This window comes from Manacus candei, unplaced genomic scaffold (genome assembly GCF_025592945.1).
Source record: "Manacus candei isolate 608988 ecotype Guabito, Panama unplaced genomic scaffold, ASM2559294v1 h1tg000040l, whole genome shotgun sequence".
Lineage (NCBI taxonomy): Eukaryota > Metazoa > Chordata > Aves > Passeriformes > Pipridae > Manacus > Manacus candei.
The window spans coordinates 1,666,472-1,691,257 of NW_026138088.1; the positions used below are offsets into that span (position 1 = coordinate 1,666,472).

A 24,786-nucleotide genomic window follows, 5' to 3' on the forward strand; every position below is an offset into this window, starting at 1 on the left:
GGCTGTTTATAGGGCCTCCCCCGGGCTGTTTATAGGGCCAACAGATGGGTGCCTGCCGGGTGCCAGCGGCCCTGGGCTCACGGGCATGGGGCTGGTGACAAGGGGGGGACGTGGGGCTCCAGCCACCCCCAGCCACCCCCCAGCTGTGGGGGTCCCACCCCAGGGAAGCACCGAGGGTTGGGGGGCACGGGGGGCACCGGGTGCAGACATGGAGGCTCCTCACCCACAGTGCTGCCGGTGCCACCACGGGGTGGGGGAGACAGTGACACCCAGGAGCAGGGACACCCACAGCCACTGCCACCACCCACGGCCAAAGGAGCCTGGAGACCCCACCCTTTGTGCCCGGGGCGGGGGGAGGGCTCTGGGGTGACCCCATTCCTGGGCTTCGATCCCCGCGGGTGACAAAGGGCACGAGGGGCACGAGGAGCTGCAAACAGTGCAAGGCTTTAATTCCCCCCTCACAGACTTCGGGGGGGGGTCGGGGGCAGATCCCCAGGCCATGGGGAAGGGGGGGGTGTGCAGAGAGCCCCAGGGGGGGTGTGTTGCTCTGGGTGCCCCCCCTCCCTTCGTGCAGCCCCCGCGTGCGGGGGGGGGCCCCGCGCTGCTGCTGCTGCTGCTGTTTTTAGAGCAGCACACGGAGCTCACAGGTAGAGAAACCGCAGTCGCCCCCGCGCCCCCCCCAACCCCCAACTTCCCCCCTCCCACCCCCAAAAAGGATCAAAGTCTCTGCTTAAGGCAAATCCCGCGCCGGGAGCTGCGGGATCGGGAAGGGGGAAGGGCTCACCCGGCCCCATGGAGGGGGTTTGTGCAGTCCCAGCCGTGCCCCGGGGTGGGGGGCACAGCCCCGGGGGGCACAGGGGGTGTGGGGGGGGCACAGGCTGTGCCTAAACCCCGAGGTCAGAGCTGGCACGGGGCTCGGCTGTGCCCTCACCCCGTCGCGGCCTCCACTCCCGTCCCCTCTTCCTCATGGAATTGGGGTGCAAGGACAGGAATTTGGGGGTCACAGCTGAGCCCCCACCCCCTGTGTGGGGTGGGGGGGGGTCACACCTGCCCTGTGTGGGGCAGGGGGGGTCATCCCAGCCCCAGAGAAGGGCAGAGCAGGGGTTTGGCACATAACAGTCAGTGGTTCCAGGGCTCCAACGAGGGGGCAGGAGGAGCTGAGCCCCCTGCCCGGGGTCAGCCCAGCGCTGGCAGCAGGGGGTCCTCTCCCTGGAGAGGGGGTGTAGGGTCCTGTCCCCCCCTCTGGAGCAGAGAGGGCTGTGGAATGTCCTCAGGGCTTGGAGCAGAGCTCGGCCATGCGCTGGCGCAGGTGGAAGGCGAACTCGAACATGGTGGCAGCCAGGCTCTGGTGGATCAGGTACCGCGGCAGCCGACCCTGCAGGGACACAACGGGGCTGGCACAGGGCTGGGGACTGGCCCCATCCCACCCCAGGGCCTTCCAGGGACACAGAATCACGAGCACAAGTTTGGGAATGGGAGCTGCCCTCATCCCACCCCGGGGAGTTCCCGGGATGCAGGAGCCATGGGTGAGGTTTGGGGCTGGGGGCTGGTCCCCTTCCCACCCCAAGGGGTGCTCCAGGGACACAAGTGAGGGTTTTGGGCCGAGGGGCTGCTCCTGTTTCAATCCAAGAAGTTCCAGAGATGTGAAGCCCATGAGCAGGATTTGGGGCTGGGGTCTGCCCCCATCCCATCCCACCCTGTCCCGTCCCATCCCATCCAACCCCATCCCAGGGGGTTCCAGGGACAGGGACACAGAGCCACGAGCAAGGTTTGGGGCTGGGGGCTCCGGAGGGGCTCCAGGGATGCAGGAGCCCTCTGTGAGGTTTGGGATGGGGGCTCCAGGGATGCTCCAGGGATGCTCCAGGGATGCTCCAGGAGCACCACGGTGCGGAGCTGCGGCTCTCGCGGAGCTCCGATCCGGGGGAGGATCTGCAACGTGGTTTGATTTCCCTAAAAAAGCCCTGCACGACTCACCCCCACCCGCCTCAGCCTCGGCTCCATGATGGGAGATCCAGGAAAAAAATAATAATCCCAGTCCCTGCGGGGGGAGGGAGCCCAGGCAGGACCGGGAGCTGCTCCAGGGGTCCCGAGCAGGGAGGGATGAGGGGGCAACTATCCTGGGGGTCAGGTGGGCACAGGACACCCCCCTGCCCTCAGATTGGGGGGTTCCAGCACAGATTTTTCCCTGGAGAGGGTTTCCTCTCCGATAAAAGGGCAGGAGAGTGCGAGGCCGCTGTTCCAGGGGCCATTTCAGTCACCTCCCCACACGGACCCAAACACACACACGTGCGGAATCCTGGAATCCTCCCCCCTCCCGGAGCAGGAAGGGATGAGCCACGGGCTATAAATACCCCTCCAGGGCCAAAGGAAGCAGGGAGCAGCTCCGGAGGGGGTCTGGGCACTGGCAGAGCCCCTCGGGAAGGCGCTGGGAGCAGTTGGGGGTTATTTATAGCTCGGCCGCTCCGGAATTCCTCCCACCACGGAGGCGGCTCCGGCCCGGGAAGCACAAGGAACCTCTTCTCTTTCCGAGCCCCATCACAGGGGTTTGTTTACCCCCCTCAAACCCCTTACAGGCATCGGAGCCAGATCCATGAAGGAGAAAACGCATCCCTGGCACAACGGGGCGGGAGGGCACTGCCCCGCTCCAGAGCACTTCCCAAAGCCTTTGGCAAGGCAGGCAGGAGCCTCTGGGGGAGGGGAGGGGAGAGGGCCGTGGGAGGGGAGGGAGGGGAGGGCTGGGGCTGCTGCAGCACAGCGATGAATGGAGCCTTTGTGCCGCTGCGGCAGCGCCGTTACCACGTCAACCTTCCGCGGGGGCAGGAACGGGCCCGGCTCTGCTCCTGCTCCTGCTCCCACTCCCACCCCATCCCGGGCTCTCCCGGGCCACCGGCAAGGCCACTGGCAACAGCTCCACAAAGAGCTCCGGACCTGGGAAACCTCATTCCCCCCGGGTGGATATGGGGTGGCCGTGGTTGTTTGTGGGGGGGAGTTGGAGCTGGGAATTGCCCCTTTGGAGCATTCCTGGGAGTAGCCAGGCAAAACTCCCGTGACCAACAGTTTTTTGTTCCCAAACTGGATAAAAACCTCCCTTAACCCCAGTCCTGCACTCAGAGGTGAAACCCCTAAATGAAATCTCTCAGGTAAGGAAGAGCTTCCCCACCTCCTCACCGGGGCAACGAGGGGGATTTTGGGGTAGTTCAACCTCCACCTGAGCCCCTTCGGGGCAGTGTTTGATAAGGAACCACTCCCATGGCTGCTGGGATCCAGGAGCAGGGCCCTGGGATGCCAGAGCCCCCGGGAGAGCTGCACTGGGGACCAGGAACCAGCTTTACCTTCAGATCCGTGTTGAGAATCCAGATGAAGGTGCAGACCCTGGGGTTGCTGGGACACTTGAGGACGATGAATCCTCCGGGTCCATTCTCACCCCTGTGGAGCAGAGCCAAGAGGATCAGCCAGAGCCAGGGCTGGCTGGAATCCTGCACTGCTCTGGGATGCTCCGTGTGGATCCCGCCCGGCAGCCAGGGCCGGGGCCCGGCGGGGCAGGAGCAGATGTGGAGAGCCCAGGAAGGTGTTCCTTGGCTCCAGGTGCACGAGCCAGCATGGCAGGGCAGGCTTCCCACAGGTGCCTTGGCAGTGGTGGTGCCAGAGCAGCAGCTCTGCCTCTGGACTGTGCCAGCTCTTCCCCACGGGAAGGTTTCCCAGCCAGGCACAACCAAGAGGTCCCAGGGAAGCCCTGTGTGCTCAGGACAGGCTCAGGACAAGGATCCTGTCACTCCAGCCCCCAGATCCTTGCTGGCACCATCTGATCCATCCCCGAGACGGGAGCTGTGCACACACACACAGCCCAGACACAGGTTTCCCTTCCCTCCCCAGAACACACTGTTTTTGCTGGGTATATTTGTTGAAGGATTTTTCCAGGCCTCGAAGTCCCCTGCTCTTAAATGGAGTGAGGCAGCTCTGAGATAAAATGGCAATTACTTTAACCAGATTATTGGGAAAAACGACGTGGGAGCACGGCAGCACAGCTGGGCCCCGGCAGGAACAAGGAGTCCTTGTCTGCTGAGCCCGACCCTGCCAGGACCCAGCACCAGCCTGGCCCTTCTGAACGGGAGAGGCCAAAGCCCTGCTGAGATTTTGGGAGCTGCTCCATCCTTCTTTCACCCACGGGACCTTCTCTCCATGACTTAAACTCGGTTTACGAGGAGCACAAGGCATGTGAGAGGCTGGGAGTACATCCAGGTGCTTACTGCCCCTCCGAAATTCCTGCTGCACAAACAGGATGCGGACTGGGACGGGGCTGGTGCTGCTGCTGGTTGGGCACCTCCACTCCCCTGAGCTGGGAAACGCCCCAGCAACACTGACAGCACAGAGAGTTTCTTGAACAAAGGGAGACGAGCAAGGGAAGCGAGGTTTGGCTCCACAAATAGCTCGGCTTCCTGCAAGCCCTGCCAGGAAAGGCAGCAGGGTTTGCAGCTAAGTGGCTCTTTGCCCTAAAGCTTCATTTGAAGTGAGTGATCCCAGCTGAGAAAAAGAGCCCCTGGCTCTTACCTGACGTACTTGGAGAGAGGAGGCTTCAGGCTGTGCGTGGTCGATATCCCTGAGGAAACGTACCTGTCCCTTCTCCTCTCGATCCGACGCACGTTCACGAAATCCCTGAGCAAAGAAAGGGCACTGCCTGCTCAGCACACACACATGGCATGTGGAGGGAACAGATCCCGCTCCCCTGACTGCTGGGAAAGGCTGTGGCAGGGCTGTGTCAACACAGGGACAAAGCACAGCCAGCACTGATATGTGGGAGCCCGACCGAGCGGCCGCCTGAGGTTTGGAGCTCTGAGAATCCTGCCAGGAATGTCTGGAGGAAAATTTCAGGGGCTGCTCGCCCTTGGGAGGGTCACACAGCAGTGACATCGGAGCTCCCAGCCAGCCCAGAGCATTTCCAGTGCCCTCAGAGGGCTCTCCCTGTGGTTTGGGGGGTGTTTGGGGGGCTCAGCATGAACAGAGTGGGATGAACTGACCTTGGGGAAACCACCCCTCCGGCAGCTCCGGCCGCCACGTCGTACGAGACAATCGTGTTGTCCTCGATCCGCTGCAAGATCTGGGGAGGGGATAAACAAAAACAAGAGAGATTTGTGCAGGCTGTGCCTCCAAGTGCCAAGAGCCTCCCCCAAACCAGCACTGGGATCAGAGCACCCACAGGGTCTCTGGCAGCGGAGGGGGGCGAGTTTGCTGCTGGTGTGTGACGGGTTTGCCTCCCGAGTTTTTTGGGGGGCACAGGTGTCACCTCCAGCTCCCCAGCACAACGCCCAGACGCTCCAGCAAGCACAGGCAGGCTCAGCTCAGCCTTGGCCCCTCTCCCTGCCCACCTCACGGGCTCTTGGCTGGGCTCAGGCAGCGGCTGCCGCGCGGCGCTGGGATGAGCGGCGGAGATTTAACGCCTCAGCGACTGGGACCCAGCTCGGCTCCAGCACGGCCTGGGCACTGCCAGCAGCCTGTGCTGGGCTGGGAAGCTCCAGCTCTCCGCTCCAAGGAGCTCCTGTGATTAAGCCATCTTTGTCCAGCACGCTCACCTGGCACGCTGCCACCGTTCTGTTCCACAGGATCATCTTCTCCGGCTGGAGAATCACCTCCTGGTAAACCAGCTCGGGAGAGCACTGCAGGAAAGCCTGAGGACACAGCCAGAGCAGTCAGCCAGGCCCTCTGCTCCCCTTGGGGAAGATTATTTTTAAGGAACACAGGGCAGGACACAAAGGACAAGGGGGATCATACTGGAGAGCGGCCTGGCATGCGTGCAGCCAAAGCCACGGGTGTCACCCCTGTCCCAGTGCTCCCAGGGCACTGGGGGGCACAAACCCACAGGGTTTGGGAGCACTGAGCTCTGTGCTGGTGTGAGGGCAAGGGTCTGCCTGTTTGCCTCCTCTCCCACCCCAATTCCCAGCAGCTCCCCGTGCACCATGGCTTCGGGAAGCCGCATTTTAGACTCTCCAAGCCATTCCAAGCTCCACCACGCCCACCATCCATTTTCCCCCCACGCACATCCCCACGGGACCGGGGATCTTTGGAGGCAAACGGTTAATGCAGTAAAAGTGGGACCATCCAGCTTTTCCTGGTGAACACACACAAGAGCTGCTCCACTGGCAGCTCCTGCCAGCGAGGCAACATATGCACTGGAACAAAGAGAAGCCACGGCAGCGCCGCCGCTTCATTAGAGCGTGGTTCCCAGCCAAGGCTCTCCAGCTTGGGAGAGGGCACGGAGCAAGGCACTTCCGAGCGGCTCTTCCCGGTGCCAGGCAGCAGCAGACGCCTGCTCAGCCCTGGTCTTGCTGGCAATTAGTTCCAATTAGCCTCCTTGGTCAGATTAGCCCGAGATGCTGGGGTTGGAAGCGAGTCTTGCAGTCACCTGCTCCCAATTCTCCCGGCAGAGTCCGGGGCCCGGGGTGTTTGCTGGGGAGTTTGTCTGCCGGCCAAGGGGTTTTCCTGGAGAGATTCCCCAGTGCAGTTCATCTGTCTCAAGCACAGGGAGCGTGTTCTGCAGCCCTGACCTGTCCTGAAAGCTGAGCTGTGGCCCTTTGCCTGTGCCAGACTGGCTGAGGAATCGATCCAGGGAGGTTCTTACCTTTAGAATAAAGGTCTTGCCGTGGAAAGGGATTTCAAAAGTGTAAACAACATCACCAAAGTCCTGTGCAAGAGATAAGAAAGTTGTATTTGTGTAAGCAAAAGGAATTGCTCCTATCTGGGGTGAAGCCAGGCAAAACCCTGAGGTTCCTGCCACCCTGAGGAACCCCCTTCTCCCCTCCAATGTCCCCCCGTCCCCCACAGCGGGCACAGAAACCGCCCCGAGCACGTTTCAGCTGGCCATGCCCAAATTTCCATCAACAAAACAACATCCAGAGAGGCAGCAGGGGTGAGACAGAAAAAGAATCCGCCCCGTGCCAGCCTGCAAACCCCACGTCAAGGTCAAACTCTCTTTGCAGCACCGGGGCAGGAGAGAGGGGTCGGTGCCAGCGCTGCCGGTGCCACCGATGCCGGAGCTGAGCCCCCCCCGAGGGGCTGGGCATGGGCACAGGAAAACCTTTCATCGTTAGCCCTGTGTTAAACTCTGATTAGTCTATTTAAATCCATCCCCCTTTGGAAAAAGAAAACAATCTGCCCAGCTAGTTTGGCATCAGACAAAGGATCACTTGACAGGGGAATTTGAAACACCAGATGAGACAGCACTTTGCAGGGCTCGCACCTCCCCAGTCGTGTTTCCACCTCGGGGAAAAAAAAACCCTGGTTGGGTTTGGGGGGCAGAGACACCTCCTCTTTCTCCCCACCCTTCAGAGCTCTGGACACCCCAGGAAATTCTGGGGTGGGCAAAGACACATCCTAGATTTACACTCCAGGTCCCTGTGCTGGGGAAGGGGGGACACCAGTGGATTTGGGGGTGGGAAGAGCAGTCTGTACCCCACACTTCCTGCTCCCATGTGGGCCAAGACCCCAGTTTGGGTCCGCCCAGCAGGCTCCAAGGCACCTTTCCATGGAGTAAGAGCTGAGCTGGAGCCATGGGAGCAGCATTCCAGTGCTCACCCCAAAGGTGAGCCCTCCAACCCTGCCCACCCACCACCGGCCAGAGGGAGGAGGGCTGGGCTCCTGCTCCCGTCAAACTGCAAGGCAATTAAACGTCTAATTAAATAAGAGGAGATTTTGCATTTAACTGAACTGGAAGAGATTCCTAATTCAATCAGGTAATTGTAACGCTTGTTAATTTTTCATGGCGCAAGGAGGCTTCCAAAGCCTCGTTTGTCCCGGTTTTTGCTAAGCCATCCGTGCCCTCTGCCAGCTCTGGGAGGGGGGGGACACCACACCACACTTGCATTGTTTTTCTCGAACTTCCAGTTCTCCTCCTGGGCGAGGATTTGGTCCACGACCTCCATGGCCTCCTTGCCTTGCCGGACATACTCCTTTTCCTGGGAAAGCAGGGAGGGTTTCATTAGCTGGGCGTGCAGGAGGCCTGAGGGGGGTGTGTAAAGCTGCTCCCCCCCCCTTCCCCGACTCTCCAGGCTGGCACAGGGAAAAGGGGATCAGAAATCTCTTAATTTGGGTCACAGAGGCCTCATTTTGGAGCTCCAAGTCACGCTCCCCGCCCTGGCTCGGATCCACACACCAGCTGCGGCTCCTGCCTCAGCGTGAGGGCTTCCAGCAGGCAAAGGGCTCTGGGATGTGCAGCTTCCTTCCTGGAGCAGCCACAACGGGGGCTGAACGGCAGCAGGACCATTGGAAAAGGCCACAAAGCCCGTGCCCAGCCAGGTTTTGGGGAGGTGAAGGGTCACCCCGCAAGTCATGGGGACAGGGAGGTGATGCCCGTGCTGGAATGCGACCAAAAAAGCAGGGATGGAAGGAGGACAGGCAGGAGCAGAGCCAGGACACATCCCTGTGGGATGCTGCAGGGAAGAAGACACAGCCCTGGGGGAGTGGGGTGAAGCTGGGGGGCTCAGGGGACCCTTCCTGTGGTGGCCACGAGGGGCTCAGCCACACATCCCCAGAGCAGAGGGTGTGGAATGGGGGACAGCAGGACGGGGGAGATTCCCACAGCCCCACATCAGCCTGGAGAGGAAGAGGGACAGTCCCAGCCTCGGGCTGTGCTGCCTCAGTTTACCTGAGCTGTCAAGGGCTTCCTCCCTGTGCCTTCCTCATCCGACTCATTGTCTGACCCTGTGGGGAAACACCCAATTAATTCACAGTTAACGAAAGTCCCACTGGTACAACCCTCTGACCTTCTCCTGGGGGCAGTGTCTGATCCCTGTCCCATATCCAACGGGAAGGGCTGTCAGTGAGGATGACTCCAGCCCTGTGTCCCTGAACACCTGCTCAGCTCTGGAAGGCTGGGCTCATCCTGGGTGTCACCTACACTGGGATAACAGCTCTGGAAGGCTGAGCTCATCCTGAGTGTCACCTACACTGGAATAACAGCTCCAGGTGACATCTCCCTGCTCCAGTGCCAGCACAGCTGGTGTCCCAGGGTAGTTTCCCAGGGCAGGGATGTGCTGCCAGCCCTGTTCCTCCCCTGCCTGTGCCCACCCAACCCCGTGCCCTCATCCCCAGGCAGCCTTTTCCAAGCACACAGCTCAGAGGATTTAATCCCAAGACCACACAAGGCTCTGGTTTCCCAGGGAGCTGCATCCTGGCACGTGGGCCCCAGGGTGGCTCCGACAAAAAGGTGGCATGAGGACAGTGTAGCAGTGCCAGCCCTGCCCAGGTACAGGGGCAGGGCGAGGAAAAGGGTCCCTGTTTGGCAGTGTCAGTCCTTGAAGGCTCAGGGAAGGGATGTGGAGGTGAGGAATGTCGTGAGGATGAGCTGGGAAGGGAGGGAAGGGCTCAGGGGAGGAGAACAGCACTTCTTACCTGCAAAGGACTCAGGGGGGGAGTAGAACTGCCCCTCAGAGAGGGCCCGGGGGTAGAGCAGGGGCCGTGAGGCCGCAGCCTGGGCTGCCAGGTACCCTGGGAACGGGAGCACAGGGATTACACACTGGTATCCCCACCCAGGGGTCCCAGCCCTGCCCAAACACCCTCCCAGCCACTCGTTTCCCACATTTTCCCCTGAGTTTTCCCACTGACACCAGCCAGCCCATGAGCTTTGCAGCTCCTGTTGCCTCATCTTTTGTCTGAGACGTTTTATCTGCCCGGAGATCAATGGGCTCTTCTGCCTGTCAAATAATCCAAAGGCGATTAAGCATCTAATTAAATAAGAGCTTCCCCTGGAAGCAATTTGGAACCTGAGCCTAATCCAATAGAGGCATTAAACACTTGATCATTTTTCATCTTAAAGCCTCCTTGCAAGACCCAAACATCCTCTGGTGCTTTCCAGTCAGTCACAGCATTTCTGATCCAGCCCTGCCTGACAAATGCCCCCTCGTTCAGTGCCACTTCCCAGCCAGTGAGGCCTGGAAGAGGGACAAATCCTTGTGCTGCTGCAGGAATGGGCAGCTATTCCAGTCCAGGATGAGTACCCGCTTCCTGGAAGGACCCTGGGGGTTACAGGGTGACGTGGAAAGCATTAGGTCAGGCTCAGTTTGTGCTCAGGGTGACCTCAGAGACCACAGGCTGTGGAATGTCACACCCCATAACTCACACCGTGCCCCATAACTGCAGCAATCCCCCTGGAAAGGTCTCCAGACAGATCCAAGCACAGGGATCAGGGACATGGAGTCCAACACTCCGCCTGGCATTTGCCTCACTGCTTCCAAACACTTTCTCCCATTCAGAGGATCCAGACACTGGGGAATCTGGCACATTTTTCTCCCCTCAATTAAAAGATGCTTTTTATAATCTGGTATTTTCTTCCCCTGAAGGGACTCGTACACCATTAGCAGAACTGAGTCAGGCACTTCCCATCCCAGCCAGCCTGGAGATGCCTTCTCCAGAAATGTCAGATAAAAGGTGCTGTCAAAGCAGCAGCAACCCCAGGCCTGGTGCTTTCATCCAACCCCTACCAGGGAGGAGCGAGGTACTCACATCGCTCCTCTTCTGCTTCCTGAGTGAGGACTTTAAAATCCAGGAACCAGGTCTCCAGCCAGGCAATGACAAACGAGACGATGGGAAGCAAGTAGCCAAAAGCCCCTTTGGTCAGAAGCTGTGTGGAGGAAAACACAGGGAATTACCCAAATGGGATTAAAAAAAAAACAAACCAACAAGCATCAAGGAAGCACGAAGGGAGGGCAGGGAAACCAACCTCGGAGAGGATGACCTTCACAATCAGGAAGGCACTGGAGACCAGTGTGGTGACCTGGAAGGTGAATTGACGTGGCTCAGATAAATAAATAAGTGCCTCAGATCCCCGTGGAGCCCAGGGGGAGAGGGAAAACGAAACCAGGAGAGGCCAAAGTGGCTCTTACCGCGATGACCCACCAGTGGCGCAGGCGGATGACGGCGTAGCCCAGGAGCAGCACCACGAACCGAAACAGGGCCAGGAGCTGCACCAACACCCCCCCAGAGACACCAGTCACTGCCCCTGCCCCAGTGCCAGCTGCTGGGGGGGCAGGGACGGGGGGCAGGGACAGGTGCCAGCTCTCGAGGGACAGGCGGGGTCGAGGCTGTGACCGGCTGGGAATCAAGGTTTGGGTTGTGGGGACACCCCAGAGCCTCCCTGTCCCCCCCTCCCCGAGCCCTGCAGGAGGCTGAGATACTCACAAATATGTCAAAGAAAGAGCTCTTGAACTTGTAATCGATGATTTCATCCTTCAGGTTCTTCTGGATGCCATCCTTGGTCTGAGGGGAGAGAGGGAAGCAGGAAGCTGCTGAGTGCACTGATAAGGAACTCCCAGGAGAAGGAGCCCTGCCAAGCAGTGCCTGGGGTTATGGCCAGGGCAAGGAAGGCACCTGGAATACAAATGCTGCCCAGCACAGGAGCAGGGAGGATCCCAGAGCACATTTCCCCCCGGGATTCACGTTGAGGAGCGTGGGTTGGGCAGGCAGGGACATTAAACACCTCCATGTGCTGCTTTCCAACACCCAAATCCGCTCCTCTGGCTCAGCACAGCCAGAGCCACCAGATCCTGAAGGCCCTGGGTGGGCACCTCCCACTGCTTCCAAGTGACAGACTTCAGAGGAACGGGGGGAGATGTGGAAAAAGTGGAAAACCACAGGGAAATGCTTCTGCAGCACCTTCAGTAACGCACTGAGCCATCAGAACATCCCCCTGCCAGGGCTCTCGGGGTCACCCGGGACATGGAGGGGGGTTTAAGGATCCTCCTCCTGCCAAGCACTGAGGGGTCCCCTCTCCTTCCTTCCCAGCCACAGCTTCCCACAGCTCACAGCAGCACTCCAGGAAACGTGGTGGAAGGAGGAAACCAGCAGGTTCAAATGTGCTGGCAAAGGGAAGGGGGAGGAGAGGAGGATGCCCAGCCAGGGGCACTGAGGGAACCTGGAAGAGGCAAAACCACTCTCTGGGATTCATGGAAAAGGCTCAGAGAGGAGCATTCCCGCCTCACCCCGAGATAATCCTGGGTCTGACAGCCCTGGCACCACAAATCCTGGGAGCTGGGATGGCTGCTTGTGAGGAGATGGGACAAGTGCTGCACCTTCAGGCTGTTGGTCCGAGCTGGGCCCAGCTGGCTGGGAGGGGCTGGATGTGAGGAGCTCTTGGATGGGCTGCGAGGAACGAGGTGGTGGATCTCGGGCCAGCCCTTGGCAGGAGGTGTCCTGGCACCCTCCAAGGTCAGGAGAGGAGCCATTGGGAAGGGATCCCTCTGGGCAAGGGCTGGGGCTTAAAATCCAGGGAGAGGGGGGCAAGGAGAGGGGGCAAAGCAGTGCTGGGCTGTTCCTCCAGCTGGTCTGTGGCCACGGGACTTGTGCCAGCTTTGCCACCAAGAGCCTCTTCCCACACCACGGGATGCTCCAGGAGGGATGAGACACAGGCAAAGCTCTGGGTGTTGGCTTTTGGGGGCTGCTTTCAGCTCAAACACAGGCTGTGGACAAGGCAGACAAACGACCCGAGGCATCTCTTTGTCTCTGCAGAATTACAGTTTGCTCTTAACGAGGGGCAATTTGCTCAGCTTATCTCTGAGCCGAGGAAACCGTTGGGATAACAAAAAGGGAAAAAAAAAAGGCCCATTAGTCATGATACCAAATCGTTGCTCTTCATAACCAGGCAAATAAGCTGCTCTAATAGCTTTAAATATGCAGCATTTCGGCTCGGGGCCCAAATATCAGCAGTTAGTCACTCATTAATGGCTACCTGAACGACCCACGCTCGGCATCACCCTGGTGACCGAGCCAGGATTATCTCCCCGGGGCTGGAATTGCTGGTTTGGAGGCAGCACCTCCCCCTGGGAGAACTGGGACAGGAGCAGGAGGCCGGGGTCCAAACTGGGCGTGCTGGACACCACTGGCATCGCTGGAATGCTGGCTGGGAGGTGGTTTTTCCTAAGGGGATGAAGGGCAGGGGTCTCCTGGGGCTCCCAGGGCAGGGTGAGGAGCTGCTGCCAGGACAATCTGTTAAGTGCAGACACACAGTGATAAGAAGGGCAGAGATAAGGGCTGTAAAAGTGAGCAGGATCCAGTGCTGATAACCAAGGCCAGAGCCCGAGGTCTATCAGATCATCTCTTCCAGGGAAGGACATGGAGTGCCTGAAACCAGTCAGGACTGATCCAGGGAAAATAAAAACAAAACACAGCCCAGGGAGGGACCTGGGCCCGGTGGGACTGGGGTAAATAAACTGGATTTTCCTGGTGGTTGCAACACGGAGCAAAGGTAGCAGTTTGTGAGAGTCAGAGGGGACCAAGCCCCTCGTGTTACAGTCCCTTGGGAGGTGGAACAGCACCTCCAGCTTTCCAAAGCTGAGATTAGCAGCAGTATTTTGGGATCAAAGCCCCTCAAGGATCCTCCCCTCCTCAGAGAACACAACAGCAGTGAGCCCAGGGAGCAGCTTTGCTTAAGGCCAGGGGAGCAGCAGGGAAATTTGGCTCAACCTGGTGATTCCAGGAGCCCTGGATCTCGTTAGAACACAACACGGTGTTAACGACCCTGGACAGCCCCCACAGAGCCCGGGGCAGGAAACGAGCTGGACTTTAGTTTACACTCAGGAACAGCCAGCGCTGGGAAGAGCAAACAAAGATTGGTCCCAGGAGTGCTGGGACAGAGCAATCAACTGAGGGAGCCTAAACAGGGCAAAGATTCCCGGGTTTTGTTTCCTCCAACTCACATTGAGCTCGATGATCCAGAGCAGGGAGATGAAGAGCAGGTCGAAGGTGACGAAGAGGCAGAAGGTCCTCCTCACATCCGAGATGACCTTCCTCTTCTCCGGGGACAAGAAGTAGGGGGAGAAGCCCTGGCTCTGGGAGAGGGAGGAGCTGATGGAGGCGATGGCTGGCAGGCTGCGTTCCAGGTCGTGCTGCAGGTCCGTGGGCTTGTTCATCCTCCGGGATCGGCACCGGGAACGTCGGCCACGGCAGCGTCACCTGCGGGGGGACACCGGGGACACTCAGACACCCCTCCTGCCACCCCCCAGAGGCAAATAACCCCATGAGGATCAGATATTGGGAAGGAATTCCTCCCTGGGAGGGTGGGGAGGCCCTGGCACAGGTTGCCCAGAGAAGCTGTGGCTGCCCCATCCCTGGAAGTGTCCAAGGCCAGGTTGGAGCAACCTGGGATAGTGGAAGGTGTCCCAGCCCATGGCAGGGGGTGGGACTGGATGGGCTTTAAGCTGTGACAGCAGAAAAAGGAGCCTCAAACCTCACAGGGATGCCATGGCAGAAGGAAAAGGGGCCACAAACCCCATGGAGATGCCATGGAAGCAGAAAAAGGGGCTGCAAACCCCATGGAGACGGTGTGATGGAAGGAAAAGGGACCCCAAACCTCATGGAGATACCATAGTAGCAGGAAAAGGGGCTGCAAATCCCACGGAAAGGCCGTGACAGGAGGCAAAAGGGGCCACAAACCCCACACAAAGATGTCATGGAAGCAGGGAAAGGGGCCTCAGGATGTTTCAGGAGCAGTCCCCAGGATCACCTCACGCTTCCCTGTGCAGGGAAGGCAAAGCCTCGGGAGCCGAGGGCACAGATCCCAACCTGCACAGCCAGAACAGGACCCTGCTCCCCCCCAGGGGTGGGATGGTGGGTCTGGTGCCCAGCTGGGCCAGGCAGAGCAGCAGAGAGGCAGCAGGGAAGGGGCTGCTCCGTGTCCCAGCCCAGGGCTGGCGGTGCCGGGCACACGCGGTCCCGGCACGAGCGAGGTGCTGGAATTCTGAGCCTGTTTTCCTGCAGCTGTGCCAAGCATTGTGCTGAGATGTTTCCTCTCCGTCAGAGGAGCACAAGGAGGGCCCTGTGGAGCTGGAGCGTGACACGGGCACGGGAGACAAACACGGAACGAGGATGCCAGAACAGGTCGGACCAGGGATCTGTCAGTGCCACCTCCCAGTCACCCCCACAGCCTCCCTCCCTCCCAAACCCTCCTGCTCTGGGATGTTTTGCCTCCCAAAAGAACCCCCTCCTGTTCTGTTTGTGGTGTGAGCTCCGGGGCAGTTCCGTGCCTGCTGGGATTCGTCCACCACAGACCCCAACTGCAACAACCAGGGAAAAACAACACAGGGCTGTGCCCAGGCCTTTGGGAAGGGGCAATCCATGGGGGCAGGCGAAGCTGCCAAGCCCCCTGGACACTGGAGCACCGAGCACGGCCTGATTTGGGGTGACCTGGGGCTCATCTGGATCCCTGAGCCAGCGGCCCCTGCGTCCCATCCCCGGGGAGCAGCAGGGCCGGGAAGGGAACAAAGCTGGACTCCTGTCAAGTCCCTGCTAGTCCCTCTCTCGGAGGCACTTCCAAAGGAGCTGGAAGCCCTGTCACTTCGGATCAGCTGCTCCAGGCGCCGGGCCCGGCTCAAAGTGACAAAAGTTAAGGACATCTGCGGGGGATAAATAATAAATCACCTCACGCCGGGGCCGCCGCCGCCCCCTCCCCCCCTCCTACAGCACTTTGCACTTAGGCAGCCCCCTCCTCCCAACTTTCACAGCGCTTTAAAATCGCCCTGGGAGGCCCCAGGGACCCCATCCCGGGATGCCGAGGGGCCAGGGCGGGGTGTTGGGACACGGCAGGACATGACAGGACATAGGGATATGGGGACACAGCAGCCCTGGTGCAGCTCATCCATCATTAATCCCAGCCTTCCCAAGGAGGTTTAAGCTTGGTTTGGAACATATATCCCCCCCCCCACCGCCATCCCAAACCGTCCAGGCACCACGGATTCCCGAGGGAACACCCCAGCACCGTGGGGCAGGAATGCTGGAAGGCTGAGAGCAGGGCCTGGATGAGAGGGAGCGGAGCAAGGCGGCTGTTCCTGGGTGGCAGATGAATTATTGAGCTCCCTGGTGCTGTATTATGCATTCCAGCATCCTCCGCATCCCGCTCGCTCCCGCTGCCGGGAATGGGGGGGGGGGTCAGCCGAGGGTCGGGCTCTGCTCCCAGGGAATGAGGAGGACGGGACCAGAGGGAGGAATTCCTTCATGGAAAGGGTGGTCAGGCACTGGAAGGGGCTGCCCAGGGAATGGTGGAGTCCCCATCCCTGGAATGTTCACAAAAAAAAAAAGCTGTGGATGCGGCACTCGGGGTTAGTGGTGACAGTTGAGGGTTGGACTTGGTGGCCTTGGAGGGCTTTTCCAGCCTAAAATGACTCCATGATCCTGCTCCAGCAAGGGGCACACAGGGGGGGCACTGCAGGGACCCTCCAGAGCTTCTCTGCCTCAAAAAAAGGGGATTTTTGGACTCTGAGGGAGGATTTTTGCTGGTGAAACCTCCTGGTTCGGGGATCAGGAGGCGACAGGGGCTGCAGGGACCAGGGGTGATTCCATATGGGCAGGGAATCCCAGTGGGAAGTGAGCATGGAAGAGAGGTGGAGAGTTGGGATCCTGATCCAATATCCAGCACCAGCAGGCAGTGAAACACCCCCAGCCCGGTGCCACCACCCCAAAACACCCCCAGCTCAGTGCCACCACCCCAAAACACCCCCAGAGCAGTGTCACCACCCCAAAACACCCTCAGCTCAGTGTCACCACCCCAAAACACCCCCAGCTCAGTGTCACCACCCCAAAACACCCCCAGCTCAGTGTCACCACCCCAAAACACCCCCAGCCCAGTGTCATCACCCCAAAACACCCCCAGCCCGGTGTCACCACCCCAAAACACCCCCAGCCCAGTGTCACCACCCCAAAACACCACCAGCCCAGTGCCACCACCCCAAAACACCACCAGGACAGTGCCAGCAGGACTCTGGGCACCAAAACATCCTCGGGCACCTCCTGTCCCTGCCACAGCCCCTCAAAGCCCCCTGTCATCCCCTCCCCGCGGTGTCACCCTCTCCCCCTCCCCTCATTAGCCCCATTTGCATGTTAATGACCTGTCTCCAAGTCAGGAGATTTTTTTTCTTCCCATCTCGTGACTCCACTTCTCCTTCCTCCCTCGCCTCCCTGTTCCCGTGACAAACCCTCCTGTCACCTCTCCCGGGATGTGCAGCCCGGGAACACCCCAAAAGCCCCTCTGCAGCCCCCCCCCGCCCCGAGCCAGCACCGGGAGCCGGCAAAGGGGGTCCCTGGGGCCTTCCCTGTGCCCCCAGGAGGGGACGGAGCCCGGGGGATCTTCCAAGAACCCCCCGGAGCAGTGGGAAGCGTTTGGGATCACAGCCAGGACCCTCCACCCCGCAGCCACCCCGGGATCACTGTGGGGTGTCCCAGAGGTCGGAGTTTGCCGTGGGATTGAGGAGAGGGCAGGGCTGGGACCCCCAAGAGCCTGTGGGACCCCCCAGAGCCCCTCTGACCTACAATGAGCCCCCGATGGGCCCCCCCAAAAGCCCCTCTGTCCTACAATTAACCCCCCCAAAAGCCCTTCTACCCCCCCAAGGAACCTCTCAGTCCTACGAGGAGCCCCCCAGAGCCTCTCTGCTCCACGAGGAGCCCCCTGAGATCCCCCCACCAGCCCCGGTGCCCCCCGACAGCCCCTCCCCGGTACCGGGACCCCCCCCTCCTCCCTCTCGCCATTCCCGGTTCGCAGGCGCTCGCGGGGCTCCCGGTCCCGCCGATGAACCGGGAGCGGAAGGTGGGGGTGGCCAGAGCGTTTAACGGGCCCGTCCCTACCCCGGGACTCCCCCGGGACAGCCCCGTCCCGTCCCCACCGGCGGCCGCGCTCCCGGGCCCGCGGCGGCACCGGGGCCCTCGCACAGGGGCCGGGGCCGTATCGGAGCCCCGTCGAGGTGCCCCCAGGCCCCCCAAAGCTCCCCCGGACCCCCCCAAAGCTCCCCCGGACCCCCCCAAAGCCCCCCCGATCCCTCCGGTACCTCCCGGTGCCGGGTCCGGTCCCGCCGGGAGCCGCTTCCGGCCCCGCCGTCACCTCCGACCCCGGAAGGGAAACGGCGGCACCGACCATCGCCGGCCGCGGGGGGGGCGGGGGGGACCATTCACACCGGGGGGGGCACTGGGGCTGGGAGAGACCATTGATATCATTGCGGGGGGAGGGGTCTGTGAAGCTGGGAGAGACCATTGTACGTGGAGGGGGAATCTATGGGGCTGGAAGAGACCATTCACCATGGGGGGGTCAGTGGGGCTGGGAGATTCCATTCCCAAAAAGGGAGGGGGATCCGAGGGGTGAAGGAAAGACCATTCGCTATGGGGGGGGGGAGGATGTCTGTGGGGTGAGGGAGGGAGAGACCATTCAGCACTGTGGGAGGCAGAATCCATGGGCCTGGGAGAGACCATTCCCAAAGGGGAGGTGGATCAGTGGGGCTGGGAAGGACCATTCTGCACATTGGGGGGGAGAGAGATGTCCATGGACACCTTGGACATGGACTTGGTCCTGCCCCATATCCCCCTTCTCTGGCCCCCAGAACACCCCCATCCCCTGCCCCACACCCCTGAGCTGTCACCACCCCCATATGGGGGTCGAGACCACCCAAACACGGGGGTCAGGACCCCCTATAAACAGGGGGCAGAACCACCCCCCCCCACCGGGGGTCAGGAGCCCCCCACATGGGGTTCAGAGTCCCCCAAACACAGGGGTCAGGACCCCCCAAACACAAGGGGGTCAGAAAGCCCCAAACACAGAGGTCGAAGCTCCCCCAACAGTCTCAGGAGCCCCCAAACAAAGGGCTCAGAAGCCCCCAAACAGGGAGGTCAGGACTCCTCCCACATGAGGGTCAGAGCCCCCCAAATCATGGGGGTCAGGACCCCCCCACTCGTGGGTCAGAGCCCCCCATCATCCCCCCCCATCCCAGCCCCCCAGTCACTCTCCATCCTCTGTACAGCCTTTATTGCGGGCGGGGGGCTCTGCTCGAGGGGGGACCCGAGGGGGCACAACCCGGGGGGGTTGGGGGGGCCCAGACCCCTCCAGCACCCGGGGGGTCCCTCCCCAGCCCCTGCCCTGGCAGCTGGGGGTGGGGGTGGCACGAGGCCCGTGGGGAGGGGGTGGGGAGGGGCCTGGCATGGCCCGGCATGGCCCAGTTTGGCCCAGTACGGCCCAGTTTGTCCCGGCATGGCACGGCACGGCGCGGCACACGGCAGACGAAGCGCAGGCAGCGGGCAGGGGGGCGGCCGGGGGGGCACAGGCGAAGCTGCTGAGGCCGGATTTGGGGGGTGTTTGCTGGCGGGGGGGGGCCGGGTCCCGGTGTCCCGGTGCCGGCTAACTGGTGCCCAGCGGGAAGGTGGGCGAGTGGCGCTCGGTGCCGATGGGGCGCGGGGGCACCTCGGAGAAGCCCACGTGTCGCCGCTCTGGGGACAAACAGGGGGGGTCAGCGGGGGCGTGGCAGCGCCGGGGACACCGGGGGCATGGGGGGGACACACCCCACGTACCCCCAGTGCCACCGTCCTGCTCCTGCCCCGGCTCCTCCTCGTCACCCTCGTCGCCCTCGGGGTCCTCGGGGATCTCGGACACCGTCAGCGCCTTCAGGTCCTCCTCGCGCTCGTCGATGCCGCCGGCAAAGGAAACCTTCTGCCCGCCTGTGGGGGGACAGGATGGTGGCCCTGGTGGCTGGGGTGGTGGCCCCGGTGGCACCCGATGCGGGGTGGCCCCGCTGCAGCACGGGGGGGACAGAGCCCCCAGTCCCGGTGCCCGCCCAGCACCTCCAGGCGAGGGGATGCAGCAGTTGGGTGGGTGGGTGGGTGGGCATGGACCTTTGTGGTCCCTGTGACCCCACCATCCCCATCCCAATCCTCCCACCATCCCCATCTCCTTGCCCCCCCTGCCACACCCACCCCTCCACCACCCCTGTCCCCTCACTGTCCCCATCCTCTTGCCACCCCTGGCCCCCCACCATCCCTATCCCTCCACCGTGCCCGTCCTCCTGCCACCCCATTGCCATCCCCGTCACTTTGCCATCCCTGTCCCTCCCACTGTCCTCATCTTCCTGCCATCTCCATACCTGTCCCCCCATCATCCCCATCCTTCCACCATGCCTGCCCCCCCACCGTCGCCACCCCCTCACCATTCCCACCTTTGTCCTCCCACCATCCCCATCCCTCCACCATTCCCATCCTCCCACCACCCCTGTCCCCCCACCAACCCCATCCCTCCTCCATCCCCATCCCTCCTCCATCCCCATCCCATTACCTTTCCGCTTGTGCGCCTTGAGCCCCGCGGGGAAGTAGCTCCTCTCTCTGCCCTGGCTCCCCGGGGCTGCCCGGGCGGGGGTGGATGAGGCCGGGGCAGGGGGAGGCACGGCCGGCACCGGGGGCACCGCCGGTGCCGCGTCAGCCCGCGGCCGGGGGTCCCGCTGGCGTCACCCGGCCCCGCGGGGGACAGGGACACGGCCCGGCGGGTGAGTGGGCAGCAGGGACGCAGGGACGGGCAGCAGGGATGGGCAGCACCGGCAGCAGCCAGTCTGTGTCCTCCCCGCCCCCCTGGGCACCTCCCCTGCCCCCGAGGGCTACAGGGGATGGTGGTCCCGGTCCCTGCTCCAGCAGCCCTGTCCCCATCTCCGTGTGCCCCCCCGGGCTCCAGAAATCCTGTCCCCGTGTTCCCTGGGCTCCAGAAGCCCCGACCCCACAGCCCAACATCCCCTGGGCTCTGATACCTCCATCCCCCTGTCCCCGTGTCCCTTGGGCTTTGGCACCCCCGTCTCTGTGTCCCCATGTCCCATGGGTTCCAGCAGCCTCATTCCCACATCCCCACATTCCCTGGGCTCCAGAATCCCTGTCCCCCTATCCCTATGTCCCCCAAGCTCTGGCATCCCTGTCCCTGCATCCCCTGGGGTCTGGCACGCCCATCCCCATGTCCCCTGGGCTCCGGGACCCCCATCCCCACGTCCCCCCCATGCCCCAGTCTCCCTCAGCCCCGTCCCTGCGCCCCCCTCACCAGACTCGAGGCCGCTGTCGGGGTCGCAGCCGTGCTCCCCGTCATCGGGCTCCCCGTCGGAGCTGTCCCCCCCTCCCAGGCCGCTCTCCTCCAGGTGGGACTGCACGATGCGCTGCACGGCTGGGGACACGCCGGTGTCACCGGGCACTGGGGGCACTGGGAGCACTGGGGTCTCCCCCCCAGAGGGACCCCGACCCCCCTGTTCCCCCCAGTGCTCCAATGTCCCCCCCCCAGTGCCCCAGTGTCCCCCCCCAGTGCCCCAGTGTCCCCCCGGGCGGTACCTTTGAGCGAGGGTGGGGTGTAGGCACACGGGTTGGTCCTCTTTGGTTTGAGCAGGCAGCCCTCGCCCGAGGAGCGCTGTGGGGGGAGCGGCGCTGGGATGGGGGGTCCTGGTGTCCCCCCCACACCAGAGGAGCCAGAGGGAACCAGGCCCCCCCCAGCCAGGTGGGTGCTGCGATGGGGGGGTCTCACGATGGGGCCCCAAGGCAGACACAGCCCCCCCACCCCCATGGGGACGTGGTGTTGGGGACCCCCGTTGTGGGGACCCTGCCACGGAGACCCTGGGTTTGGGGCCCATCTGTAGGGACATGGTATTGGGGACCCCACAGTGGGGGCTCCTCCATGGGGACACGGCACTGGGGACCCCCTGATGGCCACAGGGCCGTTTGCACTGTGGCCAAACCCCACAGCCTGGCTCGGCTCCGTGTCCCTGTCCTGTGTCCCCGTCCTGTGTCCCCGTTCTGTGTCCCCGTTCTGTGTTCCCGTCCCCAGCGCTGGCACCGTGTGCCCGTCCCGGGAGGGAGCCGATAAGCACCAGGTGCCAGGGCTGGGCCCCGATAACCCCCGGGGGACACGGGACAGGGGGACAGGGCTGTGTTAGGGAGGGGGGTCCTGGTGCCCACTCACCTGGTAGGGCAGGTTCTCGTCCTCTGGGTTGGCAGTGCCAGGGAGAGAGGGGTGAGTGTGAGGGGGGCTGCTGGCACCCCTGAGCCCGTGCTCCATGGGTTATCCTGCCACAGCATCCCCTCCCTGCCACCCCATTCCGTATGTGGCACCCTGTCCCCTCCCCGCCACCATGTCCCATCCCAGACATCCCATTCCACAGGGGACACCGCATCCCACCTACCACCACCCCACCCACCACCACATCCCCTCCTTGCCTCCATGTCCCACCCCAGACATCCCATAACGTGCAGGACACCGTGTCCCCTCCGTGCCACCATGTCCCATCCATGACATCCCGTTCCACAGGGGACACCACATCCCATCCCTGCCACCACGTCCCATCCCAGACATCCCATAACATGCAGGTCACCGTGTCCCACCCCTGCCACCACCTCTCCTTGATCAGACGTCCCCTGCCCCGTGTCCCAGCCCTGCCCCGTGTCCCACCCGTGTCCCGCTCACCTGGGGAGGAGTGTTCGGAGAGCTGGAAGAGCATGGCCGGCGTGGGCCTCCTCCGGCGGATCTGGGGCACAGCGGGGTGTCACGGGCTGGGGACGCCCCGGGTCCCCTGTCCCCTGCCCTGCGCCCCGGACACACGAGTCTGCACGTGTGTGAGGGTGTGTGTGGGAGTGGGGACACGGACCCACCCGCCCCGGGGCCCCCACGCTGTCCCCGGTCCCTCCCAGCCCCACGAGAGCCCCAGCTCCTGCCGGGCCCCTCCGGGAGGGCTCCGGGTCCGGCGTGTGCTGGGAACGTCCCCTCGGATCAGGCACAACCAGTGGGGGTGGCTCCACTGTCCCCCAGCGTGTCCTGTCCCCTCCGTCCCGTCCCTGTCCTCATCCTGTCCCCTCCATCGAATCCCTTCCCTCCTGTTCCCTCTCTGTCCCTGTTCCTGCCCTGTCCGCTTCTACAACTCTCCCTCCGCGGGACCGCGGCTCCCACGGGGACCTTGGAGCTCTCTCCTTGTCCCATCCTGTGTCCCCCATCCAGTCCCGTCCCCTTTGTCCCCCCCGTCCCGTGCCCTGCCCTCTCTGATCCCCCTTGTCCTGCTCTGCCGGTACCATCCCCTCCCTCCTGTCCCCTCTGTCCCCTCCGATCCCCCTTGTCCTCCTCCCCGGTTCCATCCTCTCCCTCCCCTCTGTCCCCTCCCACCTCCCCCTTGTCCCATCCCATCTGCCCCAACGCACCCTTCACGTCCCCTCTGTCCCCTCCGGTCCCCCTTGTCCTGCTCTCCCCGTCCCATCCCGTGCCTCCTGTCCCTTCTGTCCCCTGTCCTATCCCCTCCAATCCCCCTCGTCCCCTCCCGTCCCCTCCGACCCCCCTTGTCCCATCCCGTCTCTCCTGTCCCCTCCAATCCCCCTTGTCCCATCCGCTCCCTCCTGTCCCCTCTGTCCCCATCCCATCCCGTTGTCCCCGTCCCTCCCCGCCCCACTCCAGCCCCCCCGGGGCTCTCCAGTGTCCCCCCCTCACCCCCCCCGGTTACTCCGGGGGTCCCCGCACCCCTCTTTCCCCCCTCACCATCTCGACGGCGCGGGGGTCCAGCTGGCTGGGGGGGGCCGGCACAGAGAACTGGATCTTCTTGCGCTCCTTGGGGTCCATGGCCTTGGCCGGGAGTCACCGGAGCCGGGGGGTCTCTGCCGCCGGTACCGAGCGGAGTTCGGTGGCGCCCGGGGCTCGGTACGGCGAGGAATGAGAGTGGCGGGAGGTGGGGAAGGCAGAACCGGTGAGGAGGAGGAGGAGGAGGAGGAAGGAGAGGGAGGGAGGACACGTCTTCCTACCAGGCGCTGAATTATTCATCCCCCCCTCCCCGGGCAGGGGGGCTGAGGCCGCCGTAATGAGCCCTTGGGGAGCCCCTCAGGGGGTTCAGCCAACCCGTGGGGGGTCCTTAACCCCTTCCCTGCCGTGCGGGACCCCCGGCTGCGGTGGCGGGTTGGGATGGGACAGGCACGGGTGTCTCCATGTCCCTTGTGCCTCGGTCTCCCCCCGGGCGGGGGTGGGCAGGGGGTGGGGGTCCGGCCGCTCCCACCCTTGGGTGGGCAGTGAGAAAATCTCCTCCCGGGCTGCTCTGTGCTGCACGGGACAGGGACACCACTCCGGGGATATGGCCAGGGGACATCCGTGGGGACATGGGACCCCCAAAACATCCCATCACCTGCGTGCTGGGGGTCCCCCCCGCCTCCAGCTGCAGCCCCTGCGACGCCGGAGGTGGGGGGCCGTGCCCTCACCCAGGCTGTGCCCACCTGCCCCGGCTCTTCCCTGGCCCTCAGTGATTTTCCCCACAGAAAATCCCATGAAAAGCCAATATTTTTCCCCCCGGGGAAGAGGGGGCTCAGCCCCCCAGGGCACCACTTGGCACCGGTGCTGCACATTCCATACAGGGGGGGCCTGAGGCGTCAAAGGCATCTCTCCGGACCCCCCTGAGGGGGCACAACCAGGGGGGTCCCTGTGTAGGGGGACAGTAGGGTCACCAGGAGCCGGAGAGGTGGCTCGTCCCCTCCCGGGACGTCCTGGGGCAGTGGCCATGGAAGCCGCCCCTGAGCAGGAATGAGGAAGGGGGAGCTGGGAACTGGCTCCGTCCCCCGGATCTCCCGGTGCTCCAACGGCTGCGGGTGGCCCCGGGCCAGCAGCCACCGCTCCAGCAAAATATTTACCCGAGTGGCACCGAGCCATGGACCAGCCTCCCGCCCGCCCGGCACCACGCGGCACAGCTCGGCAAAACACGGCAAAGCTCGGCTCTGCCTGGCAAAGCTCAGCTCTGGGGGACAAATCGTGGCTCTGGGGGACAAATCGTGGCTCTGGGTGGCAAATCTTGGCTCCGGGTGAGAAATCTCAGCTCTGCGTGACAAAGCCCAGCTCTGTGTGATAAAACTCGGCTCTCTGGGTGACAAACTTGTGCCTGTGGCACAAGCGCAGTGCCCACCTGGGGACATCCCAGGGCCCGGCACCAGCACAGCCCAGTGTCCCCACGGAGGCCAAGACTTGGGGACAAGGGAAGGGAGTCCCTCGGTTACCCCCTGCCCAAGCTGGCCCCGTGCCAG

At 62.7% G+C, this 24,786-nt stretch overlaps 2 protein-coding genes across 3 annotated transcripts; both read right to left on the minus strand.

The window, feature by feature from the left end:
- Nucleotides 1–251: 251 nt before the first annotated feature.
- STARD3 (StAR related lipid transfer domain containing 3) lies at nt 252–17,888 on the minus strand. 2 transcript variants are annotated; one of them, XM_051794660.1, is made up of 16 exons: nt 17,796–17,835; nt 16,863–16,932; nt 13,680–13,935; nt 11,167–11,244; nt 10,872–10,949; nt 10,709–10,762; nt 10,492–10,609; nt 9,382–9,477; nt 8,636–8,691; nt 7,854–7,946; nt 6,614–6,676; nt 5,568–5,663; nt 5,016–5,095; nt 4,549–4,653; nt 3,333–3,426; nt 252–1,375 (listed from the first exon to the last, which is right to left on the minus strand). In XM_051794660.1, the coding sequence occupies exons 3-16, from the start codon at nt 13,890–13,892 to the stop codon at nt 1,271–1,273; spliced, it is 1,329 nt and encodes a 442-aa protein (XP_051650620.1). In that variant the 5' UTR covers nt 13,893–13,935; nt 16,863–16,932; nt 17,796–17,835; the 3' UTR covers nt 252–1,270. The 2 variants fall into 2 exon arrangements, with proteins under 2 accessions (XP_051650620.1, XP_051650619.1); XM_051794659.1 differs by lacking the exon at nt 16,863–16,932 and having other exon boundaries at nt 254–1,375; nt 17,796–17,888.
- An 869-nt stretch (nt 17,889–18,757) lies between these two features.
- PPP1R1B (protein phosphatase 1 regulatory inhibitor subunit 1B) lies at nt 18,758–23,467 on the minus strand. The gene is made up of 8 exons (XM_051794692.1): nt 23,267–23,467; nt 22,211–22,271; nt 21,710–21,732; nt 21,085–21,160; nt 20,804–20,923; nt 20,060–20,125; nt 19,303–19,449; nt 18,758–19,221 (listed from the first exon to the last, which is right to left on the minus strand). The coding sequence occupies exons 1-8, from the start codon at nt 23,345–23,347 to the stop codon at nt 19,133–19,135; spliced, it is 663 nt and encodes a 220-aa protein (XP_051650652.1). The 5' UTR covers nt 23,348–23,467; the 3' UTR covers nt 18,758–19,132.
- Nucleotides 23,468–24,786: the final 1,319 nt, after the last annotated feature.